The sequence below is a fragment of the Triturus cristatus genome, chromosome 10 (assembly GCF_964204655.1).
Source record: "Triturus cristatus chromosome 10, aTriCri1.1, whole genome shotgun sequence".
Taxonomy (NCBI): domain Eukaryota; kingdom Metazoa; phylum Chordata; class Amphibia; order Caudata; family Salamandridae; genus Triturus; species Triturus cristatus.
In genome coordinates this window covers 896,244,461-896,259,284 of record NC_140593.1, presented here as the reverse complement: position 1 = coordinate 896,259,284, position 14,824 = coordinate 896,244,461, and the positions used below count along the sequence as shown (strand labels likewise).

The 14,824-nt window shown below is 50.6% G+C and overlaps 1 protein-coding gene across 4 annotated transcripts in view; it reads left to right on the top strand.

Annotated features, from left to right (window-relative positions):
- Positions 1 to 14,824, top strand: part of SMARCC1 (SWI/SNF related BAF chromatin remodeling complex subunit C1) — a 958,790-nt gene that overhangs the window by 180,809 nt on the left and 763,157 nt on the right. For all 4 annotated transcript variants that reach the window (XM_085628643.1, XM_085628641.1, XM_085628642.1 and 1 more), the window contains exon 8: positions 10,746 to 10,821. In XM_085628643.1, coding sequence (XP_085484769.1) covers positions 10,746 to 10,821 — 76 coding nt within the window. The remainder of the gene's footprint in view (positions 1 to 10,745; positions 10,822 to 14,824) is intronic.

The window sequence follows — 14,824 nt, the reverse complement described above, 5'->3', positions numbered from 1 at the left end:
AGAGAGTGAATCAGCCTCAAATTAAGTAGATCTATGGGAAAACAGGGGACATTAATATTGCAGCTATTATTGTAGGGCTTGTTGTGACTTGTTGTGGACATTTCTTATACAAATATTTGGTTTTGGTTGAATTGAGCTAAATCATGACTACAAGTTCTAGAATGAAATTTGGAGTTAGATGAAAGCCAATGACTGGAAAATGAGTGGCCATGTAATGAATTCATATATTGATCCACATTTTGCCAACCACTGAAAGTACTGGGCCTTGTTTTTGTACTGTTGGTGTCATGCTTACTTGCTTGATTGATGGGCGGTTAATCACCTGCTCACTGGTTTCCTTGCAAATGAAGGAAGGATTTTTTTTAGTACTGTAGTACATAGGAAATGTCTCTAATGGGCGATATGGAATACATAGTAAAGATGTTTATTCTGTGCAAACATTGCTACTGAGGTGCCTGCACCAAGAACATGCAAGTGTTAACTCTGCTTTGCCTTGACAACTGGCAAGATGACACGATGAGTTAAAGCTCACTGCTGACCTCTCCTGTGATCTACGGTCACAAATTTTGAATCCGAGCAAAACCATCTCAGACACTTATCCTCAAGGGTTGTTAAATTGCCAACTTCTCAGGTGGGTGATAATGACACTCGTTGTTTATTCCACTTGCAAACATTGGCAGTGTGGCGTGAAGCACTATATAAAAAGCTAATTAATGTAGCTTAACATCTGTGGCAAGTTCATTGCTGCAGGCTACTGATCAGCCTAATTTACTGTAAGCAAAACATATTCTCTGATTTACGTGGTCAAATGACAGTAGAATCCTTTTGAAGGTTTTACGTGAAAGCAAAATGCAAACTCTTACTTTTATTTGGATGGTTAAGATATCTGAAATGTGATAAATACCCCCCTTTCCTGACTTCTTGTTACTCATGACTCTGTACTGGAGCTTTCTAGAAATCCAGGCAATGAGATGCATGCTGTAGAGAGTATTACTTCAGATTCCTTTTGCTATCTTGCTTCTTACAGAGCATCCTTTATGCTTAAGTTGATTTTCTTCTACAATTCACTACCCTGCCTCTTTCAGCACCTTCACTGCCCAAGCATACTTTTTGTACATAGAAGTCCGTGGAGGGTGTAGGAAAGTGGCTCTGTATATACTGTTCCCAAATAGGTACAGTGTGTTCAGAGTCCACAGCCCCCAGAGGTTTGGCAGAGGCTAAAGTTAGATGTAACCTTACTCTCTAAAGTGGTAGCTTGGTCGAGCAGTAAGGCAGTATCGGAGGACAGTGTAAAGCATTTGTTGTGCACACTCAGTCAGCAAATGGTCTCACACATTCAAGAACTGAACTCTAGGTCAATGGTTTGTATAAAAAATATATGGTTGTTTTATTTTAGAACCAACAATAGGTATCAAAATGTACTTTCTCAGAATGAGATGCTTTAGTTAAATACTTTGCAAGAGGCAATTGACTTGGAATGCAATAGTTTGTTGCAATAGGCAACACAATTTCAAACGCAATAATACATTGAGCTCAATGGGAATTTTAAGTTGTATGCAGTTGATTACTTTCAGGATTACTTTTCTAACTCCAGGACTGGACACTAGATTCAGTCCCGGGACATTTCTTGGAAACAAGTGAGTAAATACGTTTTAGTTACTGTTATGATTTTTAAGCAATATTTTGCTATTTTAAAAGTTGACACTTAGAAACTTTTGCTAATCAAATTACCAATGTTATCCTATGGAAGGAAATTCACTTAGCAGGTAAGTGGGGTTATGGTTACTTTTTCTAAGTCAGAGTTGGATCCTAGATCCAGCACTAGTGTACCACCTTTAAGCAGTTGAGAAACTGCGTTTAAGTTACACAGGCGATTTTTAAGGAATATTTATACGTTTGCAAAATCGACACTTGGAAGAAATTTCATAGAAAAACAGTCAATGGTTTCCTATGGGAGAAAATTCAAGTTACGGGTAAAGTATGTTCTCGTTACTTTTGTAATTCAGTGCTGGGCTCCTAGGCTCAGTACTGGGACATCTATCTAAAACAGGTAAGTAATTACGTTTTCACAGTTGGTACGATTTTTAAAGAATATTTGTAGTTTGCAAAAATCAACACTTAGAAGAAATTTCACAGGTGAGTAATTCCGTTTTCGTTACTCGGTTGATTTTAGGTGAATATTTTAAAGTTTATAAACTCCACACTTAGAAGAAATTTCAAGAGAAACCAGTCCATGTTACCCTATGGAAGAAAAGTGAGTTATCGGCTTTTGGGTAAGTACTACACTGGCTGAGTGAAGGTTCTGGGCATAGACTCAGGGGTCTCCCAGGGTCAGGTAAGTACAGTTGTTACACCCTCAGCGGCACAGGGGCAGCCGGGTGCAGAGTGAGTTAGGCCCAATGTTATCCTATGGGAGGCAGGGGCCCCTTGGTTGGTGCTGGCTGACTAGCAGGCCATGCGGCTGTGGGAGCTGGGCTCCTGGTCACTTGCTCAGGGCAAATGGGGAAGTAGGTAGGAGTAGAAGTTGCACTGCCAGGGCCACTCGGGCGGCTGGGTGCTTTTGAACCTTCGGGCGCTCAGTGGATTACAATGGAAAAGCTCAAGGACGAACAAAGGCTGCAAGCTCAGGGACGAAGATTCTTCTTGACCACCACTTCGAGAGGTAAGTTGGGTAGTCGGAGGATAGGTAGGTATCCAGGAGTCTGGCACAGGGGCCTCCGGGTGCAGGGGTGCCTTTTGGTGTTGGGAAATCTTACCTCTGTTTATCGCGTATGGGGGGGGGGGTGGGGGTGGGGGGTCCCTGGTTCCAAGGCTACAGGCGTCGAGGTGGGTCCTTGGGTGCCGGATTCTGGGTCACAGTCGCCGGGGGACGTCCTCGGGGTCTTTGTCCACTCCAGCACAGGCCAGACTTGGCAGGTGCAGTGTGTGCAGGGTTCGCGGTTCCTGGCTGATGCCAGGGCTTAGATACTTGCTTTGAGCAGAGCTACTGCTCGTGGGAGTCCCAGGTGCTCAGTCACAAGGTAGCCAGGTCCTCCGGGGTTTGTGACGTTGCTGACCACAGGAGGTGCCGGGATTTAGCAGGAGCAGGTTCGAGGGTCGACAGGCCGGTAGGACTGAGGCCAAAGCAGTTGGTGTCTTCCTCTTGTTAGCAGCTGCACAGCAGGTCTTCTTCCTTCTTGATCTTCTTTGCTGTTTCGGAATCTGGATCTAAGGAAGGAAGGTTCAGGGTGCCCCTAAATACTAAATTTAGGGGCGTTACATGTAGGTATAGGGCAGGGACCACTGGGTCCCTGTCCTGGTGTGGGTACACCTCGTATCCTGCCACTCTCCTGTGGGAGGGAGCAGTGGCCTAGTCCTGATTGGGCAGGGCTCCCCATCTTCAAGATGGCGAGAGCCCGGGGATGTGTTTCACCTCGCCTCCCCTACCTGAGGGGTGGGGTTGGCAGAGGCTGGCACACCCCCTGTCCTTCCTTGGGGTTTCCAGCCAGTCTTCCCGCCAGAGTGGGGGTTTAGAACCGGTAGGGGCCAGTTGCTGAGTACAGCAAGTGGCCTGGAGAAGCTCACAAAGGCGGCAGGCCTTTGAAGCTTCCCCCTGCCCATCCTGGGGGAGGAGACCTAGCACCTCGCATAGGATGTGCATTGTTGCAGGCCCAGGAGAGCAGATGGCTCTCTAACCAGGGGTCCAGCAACATGTCTGCTGTGTGGCAGCCTAGGCAGCCCCTGTGACCAGACGTGGATTGTAGGTTAGGTTCAGGGGGCATCTCTAAGATGCCCTCTGTCATTCATTGCACATTAAATCCTGCACTGGCATCAGTGCGGGTTTAATGTGCTGAGAAGTTTGATACCAAACTTCTCAGTCTTCAGTGGAGCCATCATGGTGCTATGGAGTTCGTGTCTGATGAGCTCCCAGCACCATTTTTTTTTTTTTTAAAACCTTTATTCGTATAAGTCAGAAACACAACTATTCAGCCGACATCCCGGAGGTTCGGCAGCTAATTGATCAACACATAGTCATCCATAGCTCTAATAGAGGATAAAGACAAAGGTTCCGTTTTTGAAAACTACCTACAATGAACACAACAAGCAAGGCAGTATACACCGTAAGTTCGTGCCAGTTCCCGATGGGGGCGTGGCCCCATTTCCAAAATCAAGTCAAAGCCACCGATCGGGAGGATGAGGGAGAAGCAGAGGCGCTAACATTCTAGCATAGTTGCATCATAAAGTCCCAAGTTGGAAGTGGGGCTAGGGGGAAAGTTGCTCCTCTAGTGGTTCAGTGGCAGGAGGCAGACATATGTCCCCCCTATATTGGTTCCAACGTCCCCATATCTTATGCCACTTCTTAGGCCTCCCCCGAGCACTATACACCGTTTTCTCCCGAAACATGCTCCAGTCCATGTTGTCCCTCCATGCATCCAGGGTGGGCGGGCTCTGAGAGCCCCACAGTCGCGCTATATCTCGCTTAGCCACCATATTGCCTAGGGTCACCCATTGAGTCTGCGCAGCGTCATAATCTGTAGGGCCCCACACATTCAAAAGACAGCGCCGCGCCTCTGGCTGCAGTACAATACCCGTGACCTCCTGCATCACAACATGAATTCGCTTCCAGAACTCCGCAATCACACCACACTCCCATATGATATGCGGAAAGGTGCCCACCATCCCGCAGCCCCTCTTACATAACCCATCCTCGGAAAAACCCATATGGACCAGCCGGGGCCCAGTGACATAGACTCTGTGCAGTATCTTAAGCTGGACCAGCCTTAGTCTTGCGGGGATCGCGACCTCCTTAGGAGAGGAGACGGCGTACTGCCAATCCTCAACGTCCAGCTCAAGGCCGTCCCTAGTCCACTGATCCCGCACCCCCAGGAGGAGGTCGGTCCGGACATTAACAAGCTTTTTGTAAATTAGGGAGATTGTGCTCTCCGGCATATGGCCGTCCAGGATCCGGTCCTCCAGGGGAAGAGGACTCGGGCACCTTCTCCCCCTCAACGAGGACCGACCGCAGCGCATGGCGCACCTGTGCGTACCGGAAATATTCCGTGCCCTCCAGCGCATATTCCGTCCGTAGCTCGTCAAACGACTTAATCCGCCCCTTGGCCAGCATGTCCCCCACCCTGGAGATCCCAATCAGATCCCATTTCTCGAATCCCTTCGTATGCCAAAGTTTCCCCAACATATCGGAGTCAAACAACGGAGTGGCGAGGGTGAGCCTATCCTTCCAGCCCAACGAGTTCGTGACTGCCTTCCACACGTGCACCGCCACCCCGGTCGGCCCCGTGAGGGACCCAGCCGTGGACCTCGAGTAGAGTGCTCTAAAGTAGCCACCCCCACGCAGCAACCACCGATCCATAGCAAAGCCAGGGCTAAGCGCCGGGCCGTAGACTCCATGATTGATCGCACTCAGTTGGGAGGCCCAATAGTATCTTCTGATGTCAGGAAGCGCGATACCCCCATCGTACCACGGAAGAGTTAGTTTTGCTATCGCTATGCGCGGACGGCCGTCCCACAGCAGCGAGCGCTGGAGACTCTCAACCTCCCGAAAGTAGCTGGCCGGAACCAGCTCCTGGGTGTTCTGCAGGGCATAGAGAAAACGGGGAAGAGACATCATTTTGAATAGCACAGCACAGCCAAGGAGGGAAAGCGGCAGCCGCCGCCAGCCCGCTACATCCCGCCGCAGGCGTGTCAACGGAGGGAGCAGGTTCCTCTCGTACCGTACCGTTGGGTCGGTAGACATATAAATCCCAAGATACAAGAAACCCTCCCGGGCGATCTGAATCGGGCAATTCCGCGGGGGAACCGGGACGTCTCCACACAGGGCATACAGATATGACTTCCCCCAGTTAATGGTTAGTCCCGAATTCCTCCCAAAGGAAGTCAAAATGTCGCAGACAACTATGAGGGACTTCCGGGGTGAAGTGAGATAGAGCAGAATATCGTCGGCATAAAGGGAGATGCGGTCCTCATGGTCAGGTGACCATCGAATCCCCCTCACATCTGGGTGCCATCTTATCCATGCCGCCAGCGGCTCAAGAGCAAGAGCAAACAACAGCGGCGACAGGGGACAGCCCTGCCTGGTGCCCCTCCCCAGCTCAAAGGGACGGGACGCCCTACCGTTGACCGCGACTTTAGCGAGAGGTCCTTCATACAATAGTCTCACCCAGCCAACAAAGCCAGTTCCGAAGCCGAATTTCGCAAGCGCAGCCCACAGGTATGCCCACTCTACCGTATCGAAAGCCATCGTTGCGTCGAGCGCTGCCACAATGGCCGGCTCCCGCATCGTCCCCACCCTTGCGATCACGCCGTGGATGAGCCTAAGGTTCAACGCAGTGTTACGATGCGGGATGAAACCGGATTGGTCAGGGTGGATCAGATCACCGATCACCCTGACCAAACGGTTGGCAAGGATTTTAGCGAGGATCTTCGGCTCGGCATTAAGGAGCGAGATCGGCCTATATGAGCTGCACCTGTTCCTGGGCTTACCATCTTTATGTATGACCACGATTGTTGCCAGGCGCTGGTCGAGTGGGAGGCATCCCGTCTCCCGCGCCTCCACGAACATAGCTCGCAAATGCGGAGCGATCTTATCCGGCCGGAGTTTGTAGAACTCAATTGGCAGGCCATTCGGGCCCGAGGCCTTGCCCGGGCGCAGTGAACGGATAGCCCCCGCGATTTCGTCAACTGTGATATCGCCATCCAGATCTTCCCTGTCTATGTCGGAGAGGCAAGGCAGAGCAAGATCACGCAGGAGTTCACACGAATCACCCACTGGCCTGTCCGACACAGAGGTATAGACCGTGCGGAAGTAATCCGCAAAGCACTGGACTATGCCATCCGGCTCCGCGACAACGACGCCACCCTCTGTTACGAGGTCTGGCACAACACGATTGACCCGCTCCTTTTAATCCAGCCACGCGATTAATTTCCCGGCCTTGTCCCCGACGTCGTACAGGCGGCCCCGCTGTTCCCTACTCAAGGCTTTGGCCGCGTCCGTCACAAGGGCCTTGTACTCCGACTGCTTAAGGCTCAAATTGTGCAGCGCCGCTGCCGTGATCTCTCCCTCCAATGCCAACTCTAGATCCGCGATCTCCGCCTCAATCTGGGCGACCTCCGCGTCTCGCCGACGCTTGGCCGCTGCTATCAATGAGAGGGCCTCTCCTCTCAGCACTGTTTTGAACGCTTCCCACAAAGACACCGCCGACGCGACCGAGCCGAGATTTTCCTGGAAATAACGATCGACCGCCTTCAGCACCGCACTACGAGTCGTAGGGTCCTTGAAATACCACGGGTTAATTGGAGCCACCCTGCCCCCCACTCCTCTACCAACATCCATACAGATCCACACCGGCGAATGGTCAGAAATACCCCGAGCCATGTGCCTGGCCTCAGACACAAAGGAGGCGTGCGCGGCCAGGGTAAGCACATAATCAATTCTGGAGAGACTGCCATGCGCCCCGGAGGGGAAAGTGTATTGCCGCTGTGTGGGATGCAGCAGTCTCCAACAATCTACCAGACCAAGGGTATCTACAAAGTCCGGAAGCCACTTCTGAGCCCCCCCCCGAGCTCCTTGGCGGGTGTCTGTCAAGCAATCCGGAGCCAACCGCATTGAAGTCGCCACCCACCACCAACATTCCCTCTGGGAGATCCAACAAAGTCCTCTCCAAGTCCGCAAGTGTGGAAGGCTGCAGTGCAGGAGGGACATAAACCGACACCAGGACCAGCGTCCTGCCCTCCCACCTCCCCGCTACAGCCGCAAAGCGTCCCCTATCATCAATAGTAGTGGAGTCAACCTCGAACGGCAGAGAGGACCTGACAAGTATTCCAGCCCCTCTAGACCCCGAGGAAAACCCGGAGTGTGCGACAAATTTGTAGCCTTTCCTGTTGAGTGCGTAGCACGTGTTACCTATCAAGTGCGTCTCTTGCAATAAGACAATATCGGGGGTATATCGCTTCAGAAATTGCAGGACAATCCCACGCTTAATACGATCCCCCAAGCCGTTAACATTCCAACTGAGTATTTTTAAGCCCCTACCCCCCATCCCAACATGTAAGGAGACCACCACCCCCCACGTAGAACCGCACTCGAGTTACAGAAGCTTGCATCCTTACGCCTTGCATAACCAAAAACAACAACCCCAACAACAACCCCAATCCACCCCCCACCCTGCACCCCTGCGTAAGCTCTAAAATGCCCCCCAACTTGCAGTGTGCCTGTCGCCCCATACAAAGACTAATCTACAAAAAGAACCCCAGAGGAGGAAAAAGCTCCCATACTGCCCTCGCTACCCCCCGGACTATCACCCTCCCGGGGGAACCGGAGATCTAGCACTCAAGTCCTGGCTCATTGTTCGTCGCCGCCACCTTCTGCTCCACCGGAGCGTTCCACGCTAGTCCGTCTTTGGGGCAATGTGTCCAGCCAGTCTCCGACCATGTCCGGTGATTCAAAAAAGAAAGTCCGCTCTTCGAACACCACACGCAACCTGGCCGGGAAGAGCATGGCGTATTTCAGTCCCATCTCTCGTAGCCTTCTCTTGACCGCCAGGTAGCCTTGTCGTTGCTTCTGCACCATCTGGGTAAAGTCCGGATAGAAACTTACTGTGGTGTTCTGGAATGTCATCGGGCCGGACACCCGTGATGCTTGCAGAATGGCATCCCGGTCCCTGAAATTAAAGATCCTGGCGACAATCGGCCTCGGAGGGGCCCCCACCTTGGGCCTCCCGCCAGGGACTCTGTGAGCCCGCTCAACAGTGAAGAACTTACTAAGGCCTTTGGGCGCCAGATGGTTCACCACCAAGTCCTCCACAAACAGGTCCACCGACTGTTCCTCCGAATTTTCCGGGACCCCAATAATGCGCACGTTATTGCGCCTTGCACGGCCTTCGAACTCTTCCAACCGTCGGGCAAAGTGATCATTTGCAGTCCTCAAGGTACGGACTTCCAGCTGCAGGCCGGAGACGTCGGTCTTAAGGTCCAAGGGCTGAACCCGCTCATTAGTTTTCCCCAGGTCTGCCCGAATCAGATTGACGTCGATCGATATGGCGTCCACTTTATGCGCCAGGGTCTCAAATTGTTGCCCGATAGAGGACTTCATCCCCTCGATGGCCCCCATGATATCCTGCAGGGTTGGTTCCGCGGAGGTGGGCGAACCGTCCTTCAAGGCCTCCAGTGCCTGTCCCGATCCGCCCGGAGACCCCTTCTGGTGGGCATAGCGGTCCATGTTGTTGGTCTGGGTGTATCCTCCCCGCCTGGTACTCTTGGGCTTCTGTTTTTCGGCGTCCGATTTGCTCGACATCATAATCTGCCGCGGAGACAGTCTCCTTGCCCATACAGAGAAGACAACCATGCAACAAGTGACTGCCGCAACTCACGCCCAGGCCAGGGCGCGATGGAGACAGGAAAGCGAAAGTGAAAGTGATAACACCTTCCTTCCGACGACTCGCCCCTCGCACGGCCGCTGTTGTTCAAATAGTGCACGGGCACTGTGCCAACGCAAGTCCCGGGCACCTTCCGGGGAGTAGGCCACAAACTTCCATGCAGCACAACTTCGGTCTCCGGCGGGCGATTTCAATCCGGACAGCGGCTATCGCCTCAGCAACGGCTCCCCTCCAATATTCCGGGCGTTGAAAACAGGATAGTGCACAGGATATCTGCCGGAGGGAGCGAGGGTCTCGGGAGCTCTAGGCTCACGCGGCCATCTTGATCACGCGCTAGGCTCCTCAATTACCATATACTCTTAAATGGCAGCACTGCACTTACATTGCCAAGGAATGGACCTGGGTACTTTAGGGGCACAGGGCTCATGCACCCACACCACTGGCATAGGGCACCCAGCTAGAGCGGTGGGTGATGTATGTCAGGGCAGTGTAGGTTGTGGGCACGGCACACAGGGATGTGTGCCATGTCGACTCTCTGTTTTGTCCTGTACCCAGACACTCGGCCTACAAGGGCAGTGTGTTTGTGTTAGGGTACAGGGCCTCCAAGGGTGGCACAATAAGTGCTGCAGCCCTTAGTGGCCTTCCCTGGTCACAAGGCCCTGGGTACCTAGGGTACCATTTACCAGGGGCTGACATGTGGCCAGGGTTTGCCAATTTGGGTTTTTAGGTTTTAGGGAAGGAGCATAGGCCCTTGGCACCTGATTGGCAGGAGTCCAGGGCACACTCAGTCAAAGTACATTCAGCAATTCAGCAAACAGTGGGGGCATACCATGCAAGAAAGATGGCACTTTCTCACAGAGGGGTGTAGTGAAATTGTCTGATGAAGCATCTCTTATGGTTCAGGGGAGCAAATCATAAATGCAAAATGACTGTGTGCTGCCGATGGCTTTCCTCTTGTAATGTGCTCTGTACTCTACTAAACATCCTTGGTAGAACTTTTTGTCCTCTCATTGATGCATGCCTTAAGATGTTTGAGAAGGCACAGGTTTTTAATGGTGGTAATAAGTGAACGTTTACACACTGTCAACCGTTTTCACTCCTAATGAGGATAGATCTCCTGACCTCATGTTAGTGTAAAACATATCTTTTTTGACTATTGTATTGTGGAGATGTATTAGATAAAACCAATTTTTAACCAGTAACCCAGATGTATCTGCTGATGCGATGCAATATCTGAATCCTGCTTTAGCCACTCGTAGATCTACCAAATGTTGAACAATAACAAGAAACCAGCCCCAAATCTGTAAGACTATGCTAATGACAGATGCTAACTACACAACAGCCAGTTAAACACTTTTTTATTGTTATTTTTAGTTACGACACATGGGTGCCATCTACCGATATTGATGCTGAATTGGAAGATCCACCTCCCCCAGAGAAGCCGTGGAAGGTATTAAAACGTGTTTTTTATGTCACTTGATTAAGAAAATGAAAACATTATTTGTATGGGGTTTATAGAGGAAGGTTCAAATTAGAAATTAGCAATACATCTTTTACCGCAGAAAATGGAAGACCGGTGTTTTATTGGAAACTCCAGAAAGATCATTTTTGACCAAGTTCTTGAAGTTGCCCACCTGTCAACAAAATTTTTTTGTAATGTTCTGGTGGTAATCAGTTTGCAGTGGGTTTTGGTGCTGAATGTGAAGTTGAATGAAGATCATGTACAATGTATAATCACATTTAATATTGTTTAATTTCAAAGAATGGTTTGATTCTCTTGAATATCCAAGAAGCTTGTAAGAGGTGCGCGTCTTTTGAACTTTCTCTTTTCTATCACTAAACATTTGTGTTTTGCTTAAAGTGCTCAATGCCAGCTCCTGAATGTGGTGGGAAGGGAGTTTGGAGATCAACTTGTCACTATTTTTGGCCCTTGGCTAATTCAACTCTTTTCAAGTGTGTCCGAGTGTGAGAGGCCTGAAGATGGACCAGCTGTATGCTCTTTTCTATCCCAGTTTGATTTTGGAAGCTAGTTATTGTATTTATACTGGCTACTCTAACAATTAAGTTCGAGGCATATGAGCTGCAGATAACACACTATGCATAGATCGCCATCTGGTGTTGGGTCCGGATGTTTGCACTTGTTTTTGTCCTGGAAAGTCTTTGGAAGTCACGAGGTATGTGACTCCTCCTTAGGATCATAGTGCGCATGGGCATTGGCTCCAACCTCAGATTTGGGTTTTTTCCGCCATCGGGTTTAGATGTGTTTCTCGCGCTCCAGTTCGGAACCGATTCCTGTTTCGACGCGCAATCCTTCACCCTTTCGACGGTATTGTCTCAAACGCGAATCCTAATTGGCGCGCATCTCTACAAGTCTTTGATTACGGTCGTCGAAGAAGGCCTTCAGGCCGACCCGAGCCTTGGGCATCTGGCTCATGGAAAGGACGCCTTTCAAAAAGTGCCCTCGATGTGTGTCGAAGTTTCCCCACATTGATCTGCATGAGGTGTGTAACCACTGCCTCTCTCACGTGCACGAGGCCAGAGACTGTCCCGCTTGTGCCTCCTTCCGCTCGACGAAGACCATCCGGGATCGACGAGCTCGAAGGACCATGGCTAGCTCGTCGAGTTCGACCCCCGACGACATCTTCCAGGAGGGCGTCGATGTGCCAGAGGAGCGGGTCGAAGAAGAGCTCATCCGCTCCTCCGAAGCCGACGACCCCGACCCAGTCCCTACAACAACAAAGGCTTTGGTCACACCTTCACCCTCGGCAAAGAAGCCTACCAAGCCTTCCGGTGACTCGGGCTCGAGTCTGCCTGCCACCGGTGCCCAAACCCAATCATCGGCACCGAAAAAGAAGCCGCACCCATCCTTGGGGCCGACCACTACTTCCACCCCGAAGCCCTTGGATCCGAAGACTCCAACCAGTGACTCCCCGGCACCGAAAAAACATTCGGAGCCGACAAAGAAGCCACTCCCCAAAAATTCGGACTCACACTCTTCGGAGCCGAAAAAAGCATGGACACCGAAGAAGCACACAGAGACTGACAAATCACATGGCTCGAAGCCCAAAACGCTCCGCAGCCAGCGCCGAAAAAGCCCTCGATGCCTACACAGTTGACACCGAACACCCACCCTTCTTCAGAAGAGCTTTTTCAACCAGACCCTCAACAAAAAACTTTAACTAAAGACCCTAAAACGGGTCAATTGACGCTCAGTTCCAGAAAAAGACCACTGGACATGCCTGCACCAGCTCCACCACCTAAAAAGAGGGATATAGCCACATCACCTCTTAGGGTACCATCTCCATCTCCACCTCCACCTCCCCAACCTCGTTCTCCTACGCCATCCCCTACATCGGTAGATGACAACACATATGATGACACAGGGAACAGTGACAAGAACATGCCACTAGATGACTCCAGCCCACCAGGCTCCCCTGACCCCTGGGATGATTATAATATGCCTGATGTCCCGAATGTCCCACAAGAGGAAATCTACCCCTCTAGGCCTTCCCCAACAGAAGATACGATGGGTTTTAATCAGCTAATACACCGGGCTGCCCAGTACCACGGGGTCGACCTACATACAGAACCGGTCGAAGACTAATTTGTAATGGACACTTTCGACACCACCCAAAGGTCCACTTCCACTTAACCCATGCTCAAAGGGGTGATTAAACATGCTACAGAAGTATTTACAGACCCTGTCAGGACTAGAATCATCAATCCTAGAACTGAGGAAAAAATACAAAGCTGCCCCTACAGACCCAGCTTACATTAAGGGCCATGTTCCATTAGACTCCATGGTGGTCTCAAATGCTAGGAAAAGTTTTAATTCGCAGACAACAGGTGATGCAGCTCCGCCCGACAAGGAGTGTAAACTCCTGGACGCCTCTGGCAAAAGAACAGCGTCCCAAGCAGCTAATATTTGGCGCATCACAAATACTCAAGACCTGTTAGCCAGATACAATAGGGCTCATTATGATGAGTTAGAGTCCCTACTCCAACACCTCCCAGAAAAATACAAACATGAGGCCAACGACCTAATACAAGAGGGTAAAATTATCACCAACATCTCTATCCGGTGTGCTCTTGATGTAGCAGATACCGCATCCAGAGCAGTAAACACATGCGTCCTTCTTCGCAGGCACGTGTGGCTACGCATTTCCGGGTTTAAACCTGAGGTGCAAAGCTCTATCCTCAATCAACCATTCGACCAACAACACCTTTTTGGCCCTAATGTTGATGCGTCCTTTGTGAAGATGAAAAAGGACACAGACACAGCCAAATCAATGGAAGCCTTGCAATCATAAACTCCCAGACGTTCTTTCCGTCGTTCATCCTACTGGGGCAACTCCAGAGGATACTCGTCTGATACCCCATCCACCTCCTACAAGGCTCCCACCCAATCCACCTTCACCAGAGGTTACCACAGAGGAGGATACACAGGCAACAATAACAAGGGCAGAGGCAAGACTAACAACACCCGCTCTGCCTCCACCACTGCCCAATGACTTCCTTCAGCTTCCCCGGACCATTCCACTCCTGTCGGGGGAAGACTACAGCAGTTCCTTCCTGTCTGGACCAACATCACCACAGACAGGTGGGTGCGACAAATAGTACAATCAGGTTACTGTCTCGAACTTACCTCTACCCCCCCCAAACATTCCACCCAAACAGCGTCCAATGTCAGCAGAACATTTGTCACTCCTCAAACAAGAGGTAATTTCCTTACTACAAAAAAGTGCAATAGAACTAGTTCCCCATCACCAACAAAACACAGGAGTTTACCCCATGTATTTTCTCATACCAAAGAAGGATGGCTCTCTGAGACCTATTCTAGACCTCAGGCCACTAAACCTGTACATACAATCAGACCACTTCCACATGGTCACACTTCAGCAAGTCCTCCCTCTACTTTCACAGGGTGACTTCCTAGCCACCTTAGATCTCAAGGATGTCTATTTCCATATTCCCATACACGCTGCTCACAGAAAATATCTCAGGTTTGTAGTGGACGGGCAGCACTATCAATTCAAAGTACTCCCTTTCGGAGTCACAACAGCACCACGGGTATTCACAAAGTGTCTAGCAGTAGTCGCAGCCCATCTAAGAAGACAGCACATTCACGTCTTTCCATACCTCGTCGACTGGCTCATAAAAGCCAGCTCGTACAACCAGTGTGTTCATCACACTCGCGCGACTCTCCAATTACTCCATGACCTGGGGTTCACAGTAAACCACACCAAGTCTCATCTACATCCCTCTCACACACAACAGTACCTCGGCGCCACAATAAACGCCTCAAAAGCGCTAGCCTATCCCAGTCCAGCAAGGATAGCAAGCATTCTCACTCGCCTACCCAAATTTCAGCCGCATCACTCTATCCCAGCTCGAGTATTCATGCAGCTCATAGGGATGATGGCCTCTTGCATATTCATAGTGCCTCACGCAAG